Source organism: Sphaerodactylus townsendi, linkage group LG14 (genome assembly GCF_021028975.2).
Source record: "Sphaerodactylus townsendi isolate TG3544 linkage group LG14, MPM_Stown_v2.3, whole genome shotgun sequence".
Classification (NCBI taxonomy): Eukaryota; Metazoa; Chordata; class Lepidosauria; order Squamata; family Sphaerodactylidae; genus Sphaerodactylus; species Sphaerodactylus townsendi.
Window position 1 is genome coordinate 29,320,540 of NC_059438.1, and position 19,647 is coordinate 29,340,186.

Below are 19,647 nucleotides of genomic sequence, written 5' to 3' on the forward strand. Positions count from 1 at the left end.
CAGATAAGCCTGGGCCTCTCAGGTGGGGAATCAAACCTGTTCTCCAGATTAGAATCCACCTGCTCTTAACCACTACACCATGCTGGCTCTGCTGCCACCATCTTGCCTCAGGTGTCCTTACTGTTGCTGCCTCTGCCACCTTCTCTACCACACCACCCCCTGCCCAGGAGCCAGATCACCTTCCTTGTTCCTCAGGTGTCTTTAAACCACATGGCAAGCAGTGCATGCCCAATGGGATTTCTCAAGCTCTTATTCTGGAAAATGAAAGTATTCAAGAAGCCCTACTGGGCAAAGACAGTTTGATGCACTGTGTCTAAAGTTACCTGGGAAATGGGGTGGCTTCCTGGGAATGGGTGCTGAGAGGTAGTGGGGCTACGGGAGATGGCTCCCTCAGGCAGCATTCTTTGGTTAGCCACCGGTGAAGCTTATCCGTTTATTTACTTTGATATTTATGCCCTGGTTTTCTCTCTACTGGGGACTCAAAGTGGCTTATGACATCATTCTCCCCCACTCCATTTTACCCTTACAACAACCTTGTGAAGTAAGTTAGGTTGGAAGTGTGTGACCCAAAGTCACCCAGCAAGCTTCCATGGCCCCTTAAGAGGAGAGCCAGTATGTTGTACTGGTTTGAGTATCAGACAAGGATCAAGAGACTCCGGTTTGAATGCCCACTCCACCACGGAAGCCTATAGGCGTCCTTGGGCCAGTCACATACTCCTCACCTAACCTACCTCACATAATTGTGGAGAGGATAAAATGGAGAAGGGGAGAATGTTGTAAGCCACTTTGGATTCAATTGAATGAGAGAAAAGTAGGGCAAACATGCAAAATAATGCAACAAAAACATGAATGCCGACACACTTGCCAGACAAACAGGGAAAATGGTTCTGTAAGACACAGCCCTGAAGATCAGAGGTATGGTGGGTAGATCATTGTTTGACCACTAGCCTTAGGTACATGAGCCAATATACTGGGGCCCTTAAGCATTGTGGGGAAAAGGAAAAGGAACAGTTTCCCCAACTCCTTCTCCTTCACGATTCTGTGAAATGCAGGAAGTATGTATTTGCTACACAAGCTACTCCTGGCCTTTCTTACTATAGGTCACCCCGAAGTTATCAGATGCCTCCAGGCAGAACTGCAAGTTAAAAGAAACTCTGCCACTTCCTTCCTCTCTCCGTAAGTCATGTCCTGCTTTGACATCATTATTGTGTGCGTTACCATGGCTTTGTCTCATTGGCTGCTACTAGTGAGGGAAACATTCAGGGTTATGATGTAAAGACCCAGGGGAAGCTGGACAGCACACGAAGGTAGAGGACACTGTACTATTTTTGGCAGCAGTCCTGATGTTGTTTATTTTTAAAAATAATATAATGAGGGAGCAAGCTTTAATGAGGGAGGAAGCTTGTTTTCTGCTGCTCCAGAGACTAGGACCAGGAGTAATGGGTTCAAGGTGAAGGAAAAGAGATTCCACCTAAACATCAGGAAGAACTTCCTGACAATAAGGGCTGTTCGACAGCAGAATTCACTGCCTTGGAGAGTGGTGGAGTCTCCTTCTTTGGAGGTTTTTAAACAGAGGTTGGATGGCCATCTGTCAGGAGTGCTTTGATTGTGTGTTCCTGCATTGCAGATGGTTGGACTTGATGGCCCTCGGTGTCTCTTCCAACTCTATGATTCTATAAATCTCTGCCCATTGGGAGCCTATAATTCACTCAGATTTAGAGGGCCCCATGTTCTGTTTCAGAACATCCAATTCCTCAAGGACACGAAAGAAGGATGCTTTAGAATGTCTCTCCCTCTCACAAAGCAATATTGAACTTTACCTCAGAACAAATTGACAGTTAGGCTTGAACTACTGTCTGCACCTTAGTTTCTGGTTGGTAACTGGCCTGCAATCGAACAGCAAGATTCAAGTCCAGTAGCACCCTGAAGACCAGCCCAGTCCCCAGGGTATAAACTTCTAAGGCCTCTTCCGCACACGCAAAATAATGCGTTTTCAAACCACTTTCACAACTGTTTACAAGTGGATTTTGCCATTCCACACAGCTTCAAAGAGCACTGAAAGCAGTTTGAAAGTGCATTATTCTGCATGTGTGGAATGAGCCATAGTATTAAAGCTCCCTTCATCTCAAAAGCTTACACTCTGGAAATGTTGCTGATCTTTCAGGTGCTACTGTTGAGTCCAGTAGCACCTTAAAGATCAACAAGATTTCCAGATTTCAGTTATCACAGATACTCTGCAGTCGTTTTTTTATATCTGGTTAATAAAACCCTAAGGCCAGCACCCTCCTCCTTCCTTTCACCCATTTTTTCAAGTAGGTAAACACGTGCCACTGAAAGCCACCTTTAATCTTCCGCTTCTACTTGACGCTCTTTCAGGACAATCTCAACTGACAGCTCCGGCGCTGAGCACTTCCAAAGGCTTGCTGCCGGTGTGGGTGGTCCCTGTCACTCAGCAATGAATCTGGCAGCTGAATTTAGTGATAGGGCTCCACATAACAGGCAGGCCAGGGGAGGAGCCGGTTGGATTTCACTTGTTTTCCATCTTTCTTAAATCCCAGAGACAGGACTCAGCATGGCAAAATTAACAAGGATGGAGACCCATTAGCGCTACAGAGAACAGAGCCTCCTGTTGGAAATGCCGGTCTGAAACCAAATCTGCAGGCTGGACCATTAATCTTTGTTTAGAAAACGGCAATTCGACTGATGCAGGTTAGCAGGCCTACTGAGAGAAAGTTGCTCAATATATTTGTTTGGCTTACGTCGCAATTTGTATGTTTGAGGCGTCTCCCAAGCCCATTCATTAAAAATACATTCTATTAAAATCTAGTCCATTATGTTCTGTCTTCAATTCCTAATAGTCAATATTTTCCCTATAGTCACTTTTAAGACTGCCACGTATATGTATATTATTCAACCAGGGTTTGGCCCACCAGTGCAAGAATATGAGTTCACCAGTAATGACTGCAAGAGATCCACTATTCTTGTTCATATAACTCAGAACAAGAGTAAGCTAGGATGTTTTATAAAACTTCTCCTTGTGGCACAAATTGTGCCTTGTGGCACAAATATTTATTTATTTTTATCTTACTTTTATACCTTGCCTTTCTCCCCACTGGGAAACCTAGTGCAGCTTACATCCTTATTGTCGCCTCCATTTTATAGAAGAAGAAGAAGAAGAAGAAGAAGAAGAAGAAGAAGAAGAAGAGGAGGAGGAGGAGGAGGAGGAGGAGGAGGAGGAGGAGGAGGAGGAGGAGGAGGAGGAGTAGTTTGGATTTATATCCCCCCTTTCTCTCCTGCAGGAGACTCAAAGGGGCTGACAATCTCCTTGCCCTTCCCCCCTCACAACAAACACCCTGTGAAATGGGGTAGGTGCAGGGGCTACAGAGAGAGCTCCGAGAAGCTGTGACTAGCCCAAGGTCACCCAGCTGGCGTGCAGGTGGGAGTGCATAGACTAATCTGAATTCCCCAGATAAGCCTCCGCAGCTCAGGTGGCAGAGCTGGGAATCAAACCCGGTTCCTCCAGATTAGATACACGAGCTCTTAACCTCCTACGCCACTGCTTCTCCCTATACTCAAAACATGAGGTAAATTACGCTGCGAGTATATGACTGGGCCAAGGTGATCAAGCAAGCTTCCATAGAAGAGTGAGAATTTGAACCTGGATCTCCCATGGTGTAAATTGGGAAGCTGCATTACTGCAGTCCAGATTCTGTTCATGACCTCAATTTGATCCCAACAGAAGACAGTTGCAGGTAGCCAACTCAACACGGACTCCACCTTTCATCTTTCCAAGGTTGGTGAAATGAGTATCCAGCTCGTTGGAGGTAGAGTGTAGCTGGCTGGGGAAAACAATGGGAAACCACCTCATAACAGTCCTGGTCTGGCTAAACATCCAAGGATGTGATAAGTCAAATTCCCATTGGATCCAAGAACAGGGGATTACCTTTACCTCCCAGATATGACTGATAATATGACTGATAAGGCAGATCGCAAGTGATGTTCAAAGACCTTACTCATTTCCATGTATTCTGGAGTCAGCCCAGTGAAAGGTTCCAAGACATAATCCTGCTCCCATTGCTGTGGAGGTTTGGATGGGTTGGAATCACTTTCCTTCTGCTCGGTTCGCTCATCCTTCAGCTTCCGGAAAAGCTTCTTTAATTTTCTGGGGAACAAACAGAATGGGTAGTTAATGTGGTTAAAACACACACATTAATTTGAAGTTCCTCTTATTGCTATAGAAATCTAAAGAAATTCCTGGAGATATGGGGATAAAGACTCAGAGATATGTGATGTCATATAGACTCCACCCTCCAAAGCAGCCATTTTCTCCAGGGGAATGGATCTTGGTCATCTGGAGATGGTCATCTGCAAAACCCCAAAGGAGATGTGTGGTGGTGGTGGTAGGGGACTCCCTGCTAAGGGGGACAGAAGCAGCAATTTGCAGGCCTGGCAGGATGTATTGAGAGGTGTGCTGTCTCCTTGGGGCAAAAATCCATGAGAAGCTGTGAAGACTTGTCAAGCCCACTGACTGTTATCCCTTCCTTTTAATCCACTTCGTAACAGATGGCACCGCTAGATATAGCTTTGAGAACATCAGAAAGGATTTTAAGGCTCTTGCAAGGAAGCTGAAACAACGGGATGCACAGGTTGTCATTTCAACTCTATTTCCAGTTGAAGGACATGGGCCCAGGTGGGAAAGAAGAATAGTGGATGTGAATAATTTGCGGTTTCATAAAGAGGGACTACTGGCAAGGGCTGGGTTACACCTCACGGCTGTAGGGAAGAGCATTTTTGCTAGGAGATTGACAGACCTTATCAGGAGGGCTTTACACTGAGTAAGTGGGGGAGGGAGACAATATTCAAGTGGGAAGGAGTTCACCTAGTACTAAAGAGAACTGGCTAAAGGTTATAGATAGAACTGAGCGAATAGCTCAAAATCCCAGCAGTGAGGGGGATTAAACCTTAAATAAGCACCCGTGGGGCATGAACCAAAGCCTTAGATGTATCTACACTAATGCACAAAGCATGGGTAATAAACAGGATGAACTGGAACTCTTAAAAACGGCATAATAAATATGATATAATAGGCACCATTGAAACCTGGTGGGATGAATCTCATGACTGGAATGTAATAATTGAGGGGTACAACCTATTCCAGAGAAATAGATCAACTAGGAAAGGCAAAGGAGTAGCACTATATGTCAGGGATGATTACACTTGTGAGCAGGTCTGTGACTTAAATCCTGGAAACCAGGTTGAGACCATCTGGGTAAAAAATTAAGGGGGAGAAAAACAAAAGTGATATCATTGTGGGGGGTCTATTGCAGACCCCCAAACCAGACTGAAGAGCTGGATGACGCCCATCTGAAACAGATGACCAAACTTTCACAAAAGAGAGAAGAAGTAGTATTGGGAGATTTCAATTATCCTGAAGACTACCAGGGTCCAATAACAAGTCACGAAGACTACCAGGCCCAACTATGAAGGCAGTTTCATGGTCCTGAAGGTGGGATCGAGGCAACAAGGGGATCAGCTGTTTTAGATCTGCTCCTAACCAACAATGATAACCTGATTAATGGGGTGGAGATGGTAGGGTCAGGTCGGAGTGACCATGTTCTCCTGGAGTTCATTATACAATGGAAAGGGGATGCCAAGTCTAGTTGGACATGCATTCTAGACTTTAAGAAAGATGATTTCAGTAAACTTCAGAAACTACTGGGTGTGATCCCATGGTGGGATCTTCCAACTCTATGATTCTAATTCTGGGAGATCTTCCCGGCCCTGCATGGAGGTTGGCAATGCGAACCATTGACTTGACTATATTTGTAGGACTTTACTGTCTGTTTCCACTGGCTAAAATGTATAATTTAAAATCACGAATGGGGATAAAGTGAGAAAGGAGTGCCGGAAAAAAATAATTCTCCAATCATGAATTCTTATACTAGAGAAATTAGCATAAATCTATGTTGGCTAATGTAGCCTTGTGAAGCAGGCACAAATACAGATACACACACACACACACCATTTTATACTATAAATAGTATGTTCATGAGCAAAAAGCAAAGTTAATCCACAGAGCTACAAGAAACAGCGTTCCCCACAGCCTGGCAATAACTCCCAATAACGAGAAACTATGCATGCCAGAAACAGAAATTAGCAGATGTGTCTGTTAGGTTCTCGTTTAAACAAGAAACATCTCTTTTAAAAAAACCAGGTCAAAAGAGGGACGTAGTAGTTATTTGTGATGAAAATGTCTCCTAGATTGGCTGCTCCTCAGTTGTGGGAGGCTGAATTCCGTTTGAACTGTGTTCTTAGTTTAGCTACGAAAGGAAGCAAAAAGGGTGAACTTCAGGTCAGTGCCATGCAGAAGAATTATTAAATTGAAGAGTGATGGCGCACACATTTTGAAAATTGGCCTTCTTCAAGGTCTATGGCTCTATAGGTTCTCCTGTTCAATAAAGTGCTCTGTCTCAATTCTAGTTTCCAAAAGAAACCTCTCACATATTGCTTGTTTAACTGAGACCTATCTGAAGGCGATACATTTAGAAAAACACTCAGCATTTTCACACAGGCTAATTATTTTGCCATCCAGCATTTGTCTGAAGGTCCTCTCCCTGTTTTCTCTATCTTGGCCAGTATTTGTTAGTTTGCTAACCATTTCTGTACTGCCTCTCTCCCAACTAGGGCCCCTTACGCACACGCAAAATAATGCGCTTTCAAACCACTTTCACAACTGTTTGCAAGTGGATTTTGCCATTCCGCACAGCTTCAAAGAGCATTGAAAGCAATTTGAAAGTGCATTATTCTGCATGTGCGGAATGAGCCCAAAACCCAACTATGACTGTCAAGTCTGGCTTGGGAAATTCCTGGAGATTTGGGATCAATGCCTGCAGAAGGTGGAGTTTTGGAAAGGAAGGGAACTCAACAAAGATGTGATGCCACAGAGTCCACCCACCACCCACCTGGAGAAAATAGATCTTTGTAGTCTGGAAAGCAGATCTCCAGGCCTCCCTAGGTGACTCTAAACCCAGAGGGCTTATGAATCAAGGAGGAGGAGGAGGGGGAGGAGGTTGGATTTATACCCACCTTTCCCTCCTGTAAGGAGACTCAAGGTGGCTTACAAGCTCCTTTCCCTTCCTCTCCCCTCAACAGACACCTTATGAGGCAGGTGAGGCTGAGAGGGTTCCGAAGAACTGTGACTAGCCCAAGGTCACCCGGCAGGACTTCAGGAGTGCGGAAACATATCTGGTTTACCAGATAAGCCTCTGCCACTCGGGTGGAGGAGTGGGGAATCAAACCCGGTACTCCAGATTAGAATCCACCTGCTCTTCACCACTATACCACGCTGGCTCTCTTCATTTAAAAAAATGAAGCAATATATTAAAAGCCAGTTCACACTTAAAATATCAACAATTGAAGTGAAGCTTAATTATTAGGCCACACAACAGGCAGACAGCCTGGAGAGGGGGTGGGCAGCAACAGGAAAGAAAGAAGGTGGGATCAGCCTACAAACACCGTATACTGCAATAGCCAGGACAGAGTAGACAGAGTTTGCCTGACACTCATAAGAAAAAGATGCCAATCAGATATTTCTTGGGATGAAGTTCCAACCCACGAAGGCTGCTCTGTTGCAGGGTGCCAGCCACCTGTTCTCAAAAGAAGAGCTTCCAAAGATGATCCCAGTAGGTGGATAGTTCTCTGTATCTGCTTTCCTTTCTTTTATGTTGTGTTACTGCCTCCCTCCGATCAACCTCCACTTAATAATTCAAAGGATGGCTTATACAAATCATAGCTGTACATTCCTACAACAGGGTCACCCATCAATCAGTACCACAATCCCCATAAGATCTGCTGACTCATGGATCACCGGAACAGCAACTTTCGAGGTGCTAGCAACCCTGGATCATGTAATTTTCTAGGGAGCCTGAGTCCTCGTTAGAGAGAGATATGTTCTGAAGCCACAAGTCCCAGGGCTTCTTTGGCCTGGGACATTACTGAACAATGGCATGGCAATTTCTTAGGTGCAAGGAAGTTTGGCTGATGTACTTCCTGAGTACTCAGAGACCCGGGGAAATTGTGCCAGGGCTGCATACCGATATGTGCACACTTGGAAGCTCAGCTGATTGTCTCAGCCAAAGAAGAACTTTATGACCCACCACAGCAGGAGATATCACCTGGGAAACTCCCCAGGAGGGACATCCCTGCCCTTCCAATCGAGGGGAAATCCCGTACTCCCTTTCCCAGGTTCGTGAGACCCAAGTAGCCTCCTGTCAAGAGGTCCTAAGTATGCCTGCCTATTTTCTTACCTCTCACCACACAAAGCTGCACATGGGAAAGAGCAGAATCTTCAGGTCTTAGCTTTAAAAAGGGCTTGGACAGATTTATGGAGGAGAAGTCGATCTATGGCTACCAATCTTGATCCTCCTGGATCTGAGATTGCAAATGCCTTAGAGGACCAGGTGCTCGGGAGCAGCAGCAGCAGAAGGCCATGGCTTTCACATCCTGCAGGTGAGCTCCCAAAGGCACCTGGTGGGCCACTGCGAGTAGAAGAGCTGGACTAGATGGACTCTGGTCACTCGATCCGGCCAGGCTAGTTCTTAAGTGTTCTCCAATGACGAAGGCTGGGCTAAATCGTGTCTTTACCCGATTATGTGTTCATCTCCACAAGTTCACACCTTCTCTTGAGGGGGGCCCCTCATACAGAAGCGAATCCTAAGTATTCCAGTTTTCTCTAGAGCAACTCTCAGGACAGTTGGGAGGGGCAGACTCTGGACAGAGATTGATGAAAAAAGGAGCACTTGTGGTTGGAAATACTTCACGGGACCTCCAATTTCCAAAGATGTTGTTTTGAATCAGCTGTTTCCCAGCATGATGATGCTCAACTGAATGCAAAGTTCCATCAGGCATCCTCCGGGAGCACAATTCAAACGGAAGAGAAAAAAAAAGAACCAGGAAATGCAAAGCCCCTAGCACCCAGCTGCTCCTGGCTGGAGTGCTTCAGGAGGAAACATCAACCGGTAGATGGCAAAGAGCCCCCCAGCACACGTGCATCAAGATGGCTGGGCATCAGGGGAACTACAACTCCCACAATGCCAAGCTCCCTTGGGATATCAGAGAGAGTTTCTTAATGGTCATTAAAAAAAAAGAATGAGACTTTGGAGGACTCACAGAGGAGAGGAGAAGAAATTCTATTTTTTCTAACTAATTACCCATTTTCGCTCCCTCATCCTGTACCTGCTCAACTGGCTGGTCCTACTCTACTTTTACTTGGCCTACTCTACTCTACTCTACTCTACTCTACTCTACTCTACTTATTTATTTATTTATTGTTTGGCTTTGTAGACCGCCCCATCCCCGAAGGGCTCTTTTTACTTTTACTTTTATATGTCTGTTTCTTGTGACACCCGCTCCTGTGGAGGTGTTGCACATTTTGGAGGGCAAATTAGCACTATTTATTTATTGGGATATTTCCCCAGGATCTCAGAAAAGTGTCTTCCCCTCCCCATGTGCCACTCTTTCCAGGTTCTACCCCCAAGTCTTCAAGAATTCCCCAGTACAGAATTGCCAGCCTTCTAAGCATGGAAGGGTTATCAATCAATATTAAATATATCCGACTGGACATCCCATGTACATTTTGTGAATTCATCCAGGTTTTTTTTGTGTGTGTGACATAAGGCCTGAAGAAGGTAAGCTTGTTTATTATTAGTACCTGGTTTCGAAAGAGAAGTAAGAAGGAAGGAAGACCCCAAATCTCTTTGGTCACCTAGTCAATAGCTCTTCCAGATAAGACACCAGGCTTTGCTCTGTTAAACCTTTTTCATGGTGCTGGAGTTAGAAATTTCTAGTTAGTTCTGCCAGCTGCAGGGAAAGAGTTCCACTGAGGAAAGCCCACTATATTTTCTCCTTGGACCTAAAATATGGACTATGGAAGTCAAATAATTGGGCAAGAAAGAAAAAGTGGCAAGATTCCACCAAGTCTCCCATATGGCTCTAAACAAGCAGATAGCAGAAAGTTACATCTGAACTATTGTCCAGTGGGATTTGTCCACTCAAAGTTAGAGGGAGAATTAGCAGGCGAATGTTTAAGTTAGAAAAAAAACAGGCCTGCATTTTTATATTGTCGAAGGCTTTGCTTGGTTAGAATCCACTAGGATGTTGTGGTTTTTCTGGGCTGCATGTACATCATTCCAGTAGTATTTTTCTCCTGATGTTTACGCCTGCATCTGGCCAGCCACAGATGCAGGCAAAAGCTATCAGGGAGAAAATACTAGCAGAACATGGCCATGCAGCCCCATAAAAAAAACAACATCCTAACTGCGATAACTTGTTTGCTGGAATAAATGCCAAACTTCAGTTTGTACTGCTGCCAAGAACAATCTTGGTAGGACAGTGTCAGGGAAATACAAATTATGCTTTTGTATATCTATTGGCAATCAAGATTTCACCATTTGCGTATGTGCAGATGTCGTACTTAAGAAACATCCAGCTTGGAATAACAACGAGAATCTTGAATGGTACAAAATTTCTGGGAGGACAAAACAGATCAGCAAAGTATTAATTACACTAATTGTTCAAAGATTATGGTTAATGGCAAGTGAAAACACAGCAAGAGCAAGAATTTAAATATGCTAAGTTACCTCTTACACATGCAAGCGAGATACGCCATCAAAGACATAATAACACGTGAATGCATGCCAGGTGCGACCAACATGAACCTGAGAACAACATACATTTATGAGGGTTAAAGTCCAATATCAGGAAGGATCACGATGGCTTATTTTATGTGTCCAAATATTAAATTTAAAAAGTGATTTTGAAATGCTTTGGATCAGATTTAAAGGAAGAAACAAGGCACTGCATTAGATAATATACCTGAAATTTCTATTTTTTAATCATTTAAAATTATGAAAGTCTACTTTTTTTTTTAAAAAAAAAGCGTTCTCTTCACATTGAACTGTTAATATTTTCAGCTATCTATGTTCACTGCGTTAAGCAAAAAATTGGAAATGAGAACCGTATGCAAAGTGAAAATAGCTGTATTTCATGACTACAGTAGATTTATATTAACCATCTTAATGTCTTTCAGTCAATAAAAAAGGCCAAGGTAGGAACTTTTCAATTTACAAAATCATGAAATAATTCTAAAATGGAAAATGCAAACACTTTTTTCTTTTTTTCTTTCTGTAGAAGTTTGCACTTACATGAATTCAGTAAGAAGCTCTTGAAAACTATGTGTTGTTGATCTCCAGGAACCAAATAACAGAATCTACACTTCACATAGGAGGAGGAGGAGGAAGAAGAAGGATATCTCAGTTTGTGCTGAGAATGAAAAACGAACACCCTCCTCCCAATCCTTAAGACATGCAAGAAGGGGGGGGGGCGGTTCTCCTGTTTCACTTCCTGCTGGGCTTTGGAGCCGGCCACAAGCAACATAGAGACTCTCTGTCTGGCTTCCAACCTCCCTAGTTCCTGGAGGTAGGAAGTGAGAGAGAGATCAGGCAGGAACATCTGCTACACCTCTGCCGTTAGACATTTTGCAACACAGAAACGTCATTAACTTCATGCCAAAGAACTTACCTATTTGAAACACCTTCCCTTAAAAAAGCGCCACATAAAAAATTGGTGCATAGGAGTTCCTAAATTTCAACAGGAAAGCCTTCATAATTAACCTCTCTTCAAAAGATTTCTCTGTTTGGAGTATCTCTGTGAACAAAAAAAGAAATCAGAAACAGAAGCAGTTATATATGCCTAATAAAGGTCTCTGAAATCAGAAGCAGATTCACCCCTGCTGTAAAAACCTGGATGTCTAGTTAACCAACCTCAGCCCATTCTGCACACAGAAGAAATTCCAAACTCAGAAAGCCAAATTCTGTGATCCAAAGGGGATTGTGCTAATTTTGCAAAATGTTCATTTTACTTTTCTCAAACACAGAGGGAAACTAGTCATTGCGGTTGCAGGCAAACTATGATCTTTTCCGCATATGCCATTTACAACATTTTCAGGCCGGAAATATATTTTTAAACATCTATTTTTAAACTTAAATAAGGTTTGATATTTGAATGCGGCATTTTAAGTCTTAATTTATTTTTATCCTGTTTTATTGTCTGTTTGTTAGTGTTGTACACCGCCCTGAGCCCTCCGGGGGAGGGCGGTATAAAAATGCAATAATAAAATAAATAAATAAATAAATAAATAATGTTTCCTTTGCGGAGTTCCACATTGCTTCCCCCCACCCTTTGGTTTTGAAAATGTTTCCGCCATTTTATCTGAAAATACTTTCACAGCATTTCTTTTCATTGAAACATTTCCAAGCCAATTCCCCTCATGGTATGATCAAACTGAGACATTTTATTTTTTCCACCAAAACCATGGGCCATTTTCCATGCCCTTGACTGGTCATCACACCTCAATTTTTGTGCTTCCTCTGCCATTTTTTTGGTCCCTCACCTCACAACTTCTGGCATTTTCTCCTCCCCCCCCCCCCGCCCCATTTTGGGGATCAACAAATTAGTGATGCTATGAAGCATCACTACAGCATACGTGTGGGGGAAAAAACTGACAGTCAGGAAACAACATTTTGAGAAGAGGAGTGTGGACAAACTTTACTGCAAATGTCTTCAAAATGGCGTTAAGTGGCATGTGTGGAAAAGACTTCTGTTTCCAGGGAACACCACTGAATTACTCACTGAGGTAGAAACCCTGTTTTTGTTAAGCCTCTGAGAAACCCATGGTGTCCCTGCTCCGTGTATTTGAAGGGAGGCATAAACAGTGTAGTTTTCTAAAAGAAAGGTATATGCCATGAGCATTACCCATTTCTGTCAGCCACTTGGCAACCACTCCATAAATTTCATCTAGGATAAGTATTACAACAAGATTAATGATGACTGCAGTGGCTGTCACTGTGACACGGACGTTTGCCTTGGTGGACTCGTTGGTACTCATCGAAAGAGCTGCTGCCGTGGTTATCCGATACACAATCACACCAAAGACTAGTGAAAATGTCAGTGAAATCTGGAAAAGAAACATACAGAAATTCTTCAAAACAATTGGTCTTAAATACTTTTTGGTCACAGATTAACTACTCATGGCATAATTCTATAGATCTCTATCATCTCTCTCCTTATATGACTTCTTCCTGAACTAAACAGTCCTAAGCGTTATTAACTCGTTGGCAGTTGTTCTAACAATGTGACCCTCTTTTAAAAGCTGTAATGCTAAGAAAATGTACTTTACACTCTTTGAAACATCGGATATGCTATATTAACGCTCAGCAGCATTATTCCTTTTTTGTGGTGTGTTAGAAAACGCTGTGAGGAAAATTATCCATACAATAATGGCAGAAAAAAGGAAATTAAATATATTTCGTTTGGAAGTAAATTCGGAGATTCCATCTCCAACAAAATACATATGGAATTTGGGGGGGAAGGTAAAATAATTTTATACGATCTGAAGAGAAACCAGAGTATGGTAAAATAATTGTATTAAGGCCAGCAAAATTTCTCATGAGAGCTTTTCCAGGTAACCTCCCCATTCTTTCTTGTTTTGGGGTTTAACCAAAAAAAACAAACTCAAGCCCTCCTCACATAACGTGTTAGCATGGTTGGGAAATTTGTGTATGGCGAGAACGACTGATGTCAACAGATTCTTGCCACAGATTTTGTTCCTGGAGGCTGCATACTGCAGGGCTGTCAAGTTTAACTAACATAAAATCTTTGAGACTTTGCAACTATTTGCAAGCGATGGGAACAAACCCTGTTGCTGTTTCAGGCCATGTGTGAACATTCGGAGTGTGAACAGAGAGAGCTCCTTTCTGAAGAATTATCCCCCAAGTCACAGAGTATTAAATTGCTGCTGAGGATATGACGTTAACTCACAGATATCAGCCACGTCAATCATGTCACTCAAAGACTGGGTTCCCACAGCAAGAAGGCTACAGGGTGGGATAGCTTTTTCAGTTGGTTTTTTTTTTAAGCAAAGCAAAAAAAATGAAATCTCATTTGGAAATGTCTCTATGAGGACTGGGGAAAGATATAATTTTGTCTTATTTTTCTCTCACACAATAATTCCAGCCTACGCTAATTGTTGCTTGTATGGGCATATCACTGGATGGCAGGAATTGCAAAGCTACTGCGTGTAAATAGAAGTCACTACTTTTGAGTAAGATCTATATATCGACTTCTGTATAAGTAAATATAAGGAGCACAGAAATAAAGGTTTTTCATGGTGTGTTTCCATGATTAATTTCCTGACATGAAACTCTTTTGAAAATGACAATCAAGATGTCACTTCCAACCCTACTTAATAATTCCAGTGCTTCACCTGTCTTGCTTACAAGCCTTTGTTGCCACCTGGATCCAGCTCCAAGGATCTGATTCTCCAGGCTGGACCCAGCTTCAACAGGGAAGCTTGGGAAGAGCTCTCCAACTCTTGCTTTTCCTTCCCAGGCTGCCAGGATACAGAGGAAGCATCAAGCACCTGTCAGTCAAATTCCTCATCGGCTTCAGTCATTCACTCTTTGGTTGCTCCACACCCCACCTTGGCATCCCCAACCTGACTCCTACTCCTGTCCCCTGGGCTCCAAGGGATTGGACTCCCTTCGACTATCCATCTGAGACCTTATCCCAACCCCCCCCTGCCTTACCTTTCCCTCAATCTCTGCCCCAGGCTCCCTAGCAAATCAATACTTAGCCTGTCTCCTTGTTGAAGAGGGAGGGATGGGGTATCTTGTCTCCTGGTCTAGAGGTGTGCTTGGAGCTAGCCATGCGTGCTGCAAGGCATGGAGCAAGGCCAGTTCCCTCACCAGACCGCGTCACCTCTGGCTGAGTGGGCTGGGCACTTCTTTGGCCACCTTAGCCCTCGGCCTCCCTTAAATCGGCCCCTGGAGACTACCCCCACTCTGGGCTCTCACAGCACTCAGCCTCCCTTCTTATTGCTGGGTTTCTTCTTTTTCCAATGCAGAGTTGGCTGGTGAATGACAGTAAGATCAGGAAGTCACCACCCCCCTCCAATTTCTCAGCCTGTGTACAGAAACATGGAAGCAACTGAGGGGAATGGCTAATTGTCTCAGCTGGGATGAGGAAACTGCGGGGAAAACCCATAATGGAAGCAAACCACTGCAAAGGTAAGTAGGGCATGCATAAAAGACCTTAAAGTGCAGCCACTGTCTGTTTACTTCAGACCCATGAGCAATCCTACTTCCCAGGTGAGGAGGAATGGGCATTAGAAGTGGCACAGGGATGCGCTGATGCGTTTGCCCCTCTCTGCCAGTGCATAAGAGGGCACCCACACTGGTGGAGAGAGGGCAAAAGATGATGATAGCATCCAGCTGCCCCACAGCTCTCACGTATGGACAAGAACCCAGATGTGGGTGAAGCCAGGGAGCTATGTTGGCACTGGAGCAGAAGCTGGAGTGCTGGGGGGCAGAAAGGGCATTCCTGGGGCGAGGCTGACTTTTGGGTCAGCTTTGACCAGCTTTCCAGCCTGGAATGCCGCTTCCTCCAAATCTGTCTGTAAACCTACACTGCACAAAATGCAGCATAAGCCCTGTTTTGGCTATGGGGCAATGCTCCCTGACCCCCGATCTGGATTGCGCACTGTTAACCTAGTTTTCTTCTACTCCGGTATTAGCCCTATGAGCCAGGCAAAGCAGAGCCAAAGCCCTTTGGCATGTCTGGCACTCTTGCCCCAAAACCTTCATTTTTTGTTTGAGAACTCATTGCCTATTCATTTTCTAGAGGTAGAGTTCAGTGGACAGAACTTACAACAAGCTTAGCGAGAAGTAATGTAATTGCCTTTCAGAACCACTTGAAGGTTGGAATAAGCACACGAGCCGAAGCAAATCCATTGCAGAACCACGTGAAAGTATGCAATAAAATGCCAGCAAAATTACCATAAAATAAGATTGATGCTGCAAAGTTCACTAGGTAGCCAGGGGGGTGATCTTGCCAGGTCAGTTTGTCTTCTTTTTTTTCCATCCCTGTGGAAAACAACAATGAACATAGAAAATAATTATGTAGTGAAGTTGGAGCAAAGGGGTTGTGAGACACCTGGAGGCACAGTCTGAACTGAAGTCACTTCTTTCAGAGTTGAGGAAGGAGCAGCAGTGGGCGAGTAGGAGGTTAAGAGCTTGTGTGTATCTAATCTGGAGGAGCGGGTTTGATTCCCAGCTCTGTCGGCCCTGAGCTGTGGAAGGTGGCTTATCTGGGGGATCTCAGATTAGCCTGTACACTCCCACACATGCCAGCTGGAGTGACCTTGGGCTGAGTCACAGCTACTCGGAGCTCTCTCAGCCCTGCCTACCTCACCAGGGTGTTTGTTGCGAGGGGGGAAGGGCAAGGAGATTGTGAGCCCCTTTGAGTCTCCTACAGGAGAGAAAGGGGGGATATAAATCCAAACTCTTCTTCTTCTTTTCTCCTCTTTCTCAAGCAACCCAGTGGAGGTCTTTCCGCGTAGAGCCGTGGTAAGACAGCTTAGCACTCCAGATGTTATGGACTACAATTCCCATCAGCCCCTGCCAGCATGGCCAATTTGGAATTGTAGTCCATAACATCTGGTAGCCGCCAAAGGTTCGCGCACCACCGACGTAGGGGAACTCTTCACTGAAACCCACCGATAAATCTTAAAAGTAGAATTAATTACATGGATATCATTTGAAAAATGAAAAATTGTTATTGTACTGTTTATGTGCCTAAATCACAAAAGCAGCAAAGCATCCCCTCCATATGCTGTTTAATTTAAAAGGACCATTTTAACTAGGCCCATAAACAGTACAATAAACAGACGCCCTGGAGACAGAGGGTTTTTTTTAAAAAAAGATAATTTAATTTTAATTATTCCAAATCAATTGCGCTGCTTTAATCTGACAGTTCTTAAAGTGACTCTTGTTAATAAACTGCTTGACGTTTGCTGAGCTTGTGCCCACTTCCTCTTCAATAAACCACCAAATAGAATCGCGAGGGCTCAGAGGCTGACTTGCGTGCCGCTTTCCCCACTGCAATCAGAAAACCTGCCAAATTGCTTCCACCTGTGCAAGCTTTTAAGTCTCTCCAAAAAAAGATAATATTTTATCTCAGAATTATCTCAAACATCGCCCATTCAACCAACATTATTTGCTTTAATATAAGCAACTTTGGCCTAATGGAAATTGGCCGTAGTTATAGCACCCCATTTACTTTGCAATTTGTACTGCTCAAATTGTGATGTTATGCCAAAGTCTCTTAGCAACAGTTAACAGCCCTGTTGCCGGGACAGATTACAGATATGATTCTCAGCAGTGTCACAGGAGAAAACTCTTGTGCCAAACAGAAGAATCAAAGACAACCTACAATAACAGAGAGTCAGTGTATCAAGACCCAAACTGAATCCTTCCCTTCCCATGGCAAAAGCTATACCAACGTATGGAGTTTCCCTTGCTAATAACACCCAGTATGAATGTATGAGAGGACTGCATATACCCAGCAATGTAAACATAGGCCCTTTCCCCACTTACCTTAAGCCCCGTGCTACTCTCCTCAAGTAGCACGGGGTCCCCCGGCACTCCCCACTACAGGCCCCGACGCTGCCGCTCTCGCGCCCCCTCAGCACGCGGCATCCCTGGCGCTCCTCAAAACGGCGCCTTTTGATGACCTCGCGCAGAGCGCGGGGTTGTGGGGGCGCCGGGGCGCGCGCCAGAGATGCCGCGCGCTGAGAGTAGCGCGCAGCAAAGGGCAGCAAAGGTAAGTGGGGAAACGCCCATAGAACAGTTCACAAACACACACCCCATATTCAAGACAAGCACAGAGCAGATTTATAAATACAAGGCATGTAACACCTTTATTAAGACATACCAAGACAGCACAGCAAAACATGTTGTGCAAGCTTATCAGTTCTCCATCAGGTTGGGCATAAGCTGATAAAGAGATCTGCAGAATGTGAATGTGAAAGTATGTTGTGTTGTTTCCCAGTTTGGACTTCAGAAAATGCGGCGGCAACCAATTGCCTACCTGTTATCCTACAAAGAAACAACTAATATAATAAAAAAAACAAAACAAAGAGAGCATGGCCTGTTAAGCGCTAGAATTGTGGCATGACTTTTGGCAGTCAAGAATATGCTCTGCACTGCATCATGAAATCCTATAGGCAAGAATCAGGGGTAGAAGATGAAGAGCTTGCTCACCGCAATCGCGCAGAAGTCTGTAATGAACTCAGGTTTCACCAGCTCCAACTTAAGAAAGTTCTGGAGATTAGGGAGTAGTGTTTAGGAAGAGGAGGGAGTTTAGCAGAGAAATAATGCTATATAGTTCACCCTCTGAAGCTACAATTTCTTTTAGGGCGAAGTGCCGCAACCTGCGGCTCTCCAGATGTTCATGGACTAGAAATCCCATCAGCCCCGCATCTGGAGAGCTGCAGGTTGCAGACCCCTGTTTTAGGGCAACTGATCTTTGTGGTCTGAAGATCAGTGGAAATTCTGGGAGAACTTCATGCCCTACCTGGAGGCTAGCAACCCTCCATCAGGCCAATAGATTATTAAAAGATAGACTGTTGGAATGGGATTATCAAAAATCTCTAATGGCTGCAAATAAGACCTGCTGTCTAGTAAATCAGTTTATAGTCCGAGGTAAAGGATGCATGTCTCAATACCTTTGATATTTGATTGTCTCTAGATTGAGGCGCGCCCTTACCATGGCAAGGTTTAATGTAGTCCCCTCTGCCTTACTAACTGGCAGATACAAAATGAGTTCCTAAATCTGAAATATTTTGTTGTTGTAATACTGGGCAGGTAGAAACCTTAGTACACACATTGTTCTACTGCTCCAAAAAATATAACAGCAAAACATTGGGCACAACTCTTTGTGCAATGTGATGGCTTAGCGCACAGGTGTCAAACTCACGGCCCTCCAGATGTTATGGACTACAGTTCCCATCACCCCCTGCTAGCATCATGCTGGCAGGGGATGATGGAGACATAATCCGGAGGAAACCGTGATTATTACCTAACATGAAGGCTGAAAACTAAAATTTTTCCTGGACAATTCAGATCACGGATTATTCTGGAGTCAGTTGCAAAATTTCTATCACAGGATAGATTCCGTTATTGTAAAAGAGTTTATTAGTTGTTTTGTTTTCATTGTATTTCATGTTGCCAACTTGACATAGACATAGACAAGCCTTTATTGGCATTCCAAAATACAATAAAACAATTGTCCATAAAAAACAGATAGATACAGCAGCCATTCAGAGTCTTATCAATAGTTTAGTCCAAATGGACTCATCAAAAGTGCCATTCCTATACACCTCTCCACAGACCAGACTGAAAACCCAACAGAGCCCAGGCATCACAACAGCATACAGTATCAACACTCCACTATAAAACACAGAGTTTGTTAGAGTGGCACCTAACACAGAACAAGGGATAGGGGGCGAGGAAATGGGCAAACAATTGATTTGACTCCCATAGGTTGCCACAGCCTTCAGTTGTCACTCCACCTGGCAATCAATAACAAAACTATGGCATCTCTCAATGAATCACCGTAGTTTTGTTATTGATGATTAATGTATGTACCAATAAAGGTAAAGTATGTATGTAATATGCAATACCTTCCATCAACATATGAATCACCCCCACACCCCGCCAACCTGCAACAATACATTGGGTCCCAGAATTCAGC

General features: G+C 44.0%; 1 protein-coding gene across 1 annotated transcript in view; it reads right to left on the minus strand.

Annotated features, from left to right (window-relative positions):
- ANO2 (anoctamin 2) overlaps nt 1-19,647 on the minus strand; it is a 153,495-nt gene that overhangs the window by 13,594 nt on the left and 120,254 nt on the right. Inside the window, 7 exon segments of the mRNA XM_048515346.1 lie at nt 4,014-4,162; nt 8,815-8,966; nt 11,341-11,353; nt 11,589-11,703; nt 12,811-13,036; nt 15,163-15,165; nt 15,922-15,962. Coding sequence (XP_048371303.1) covers nt 4,014-4,162; nt 8,815-8,966; nt 11,341-11,353; nt 11,589-11,703; nt 12,811-13,036; nt 15,163-15,165; nt 15,922-15,962 — 699 coding nt within the window.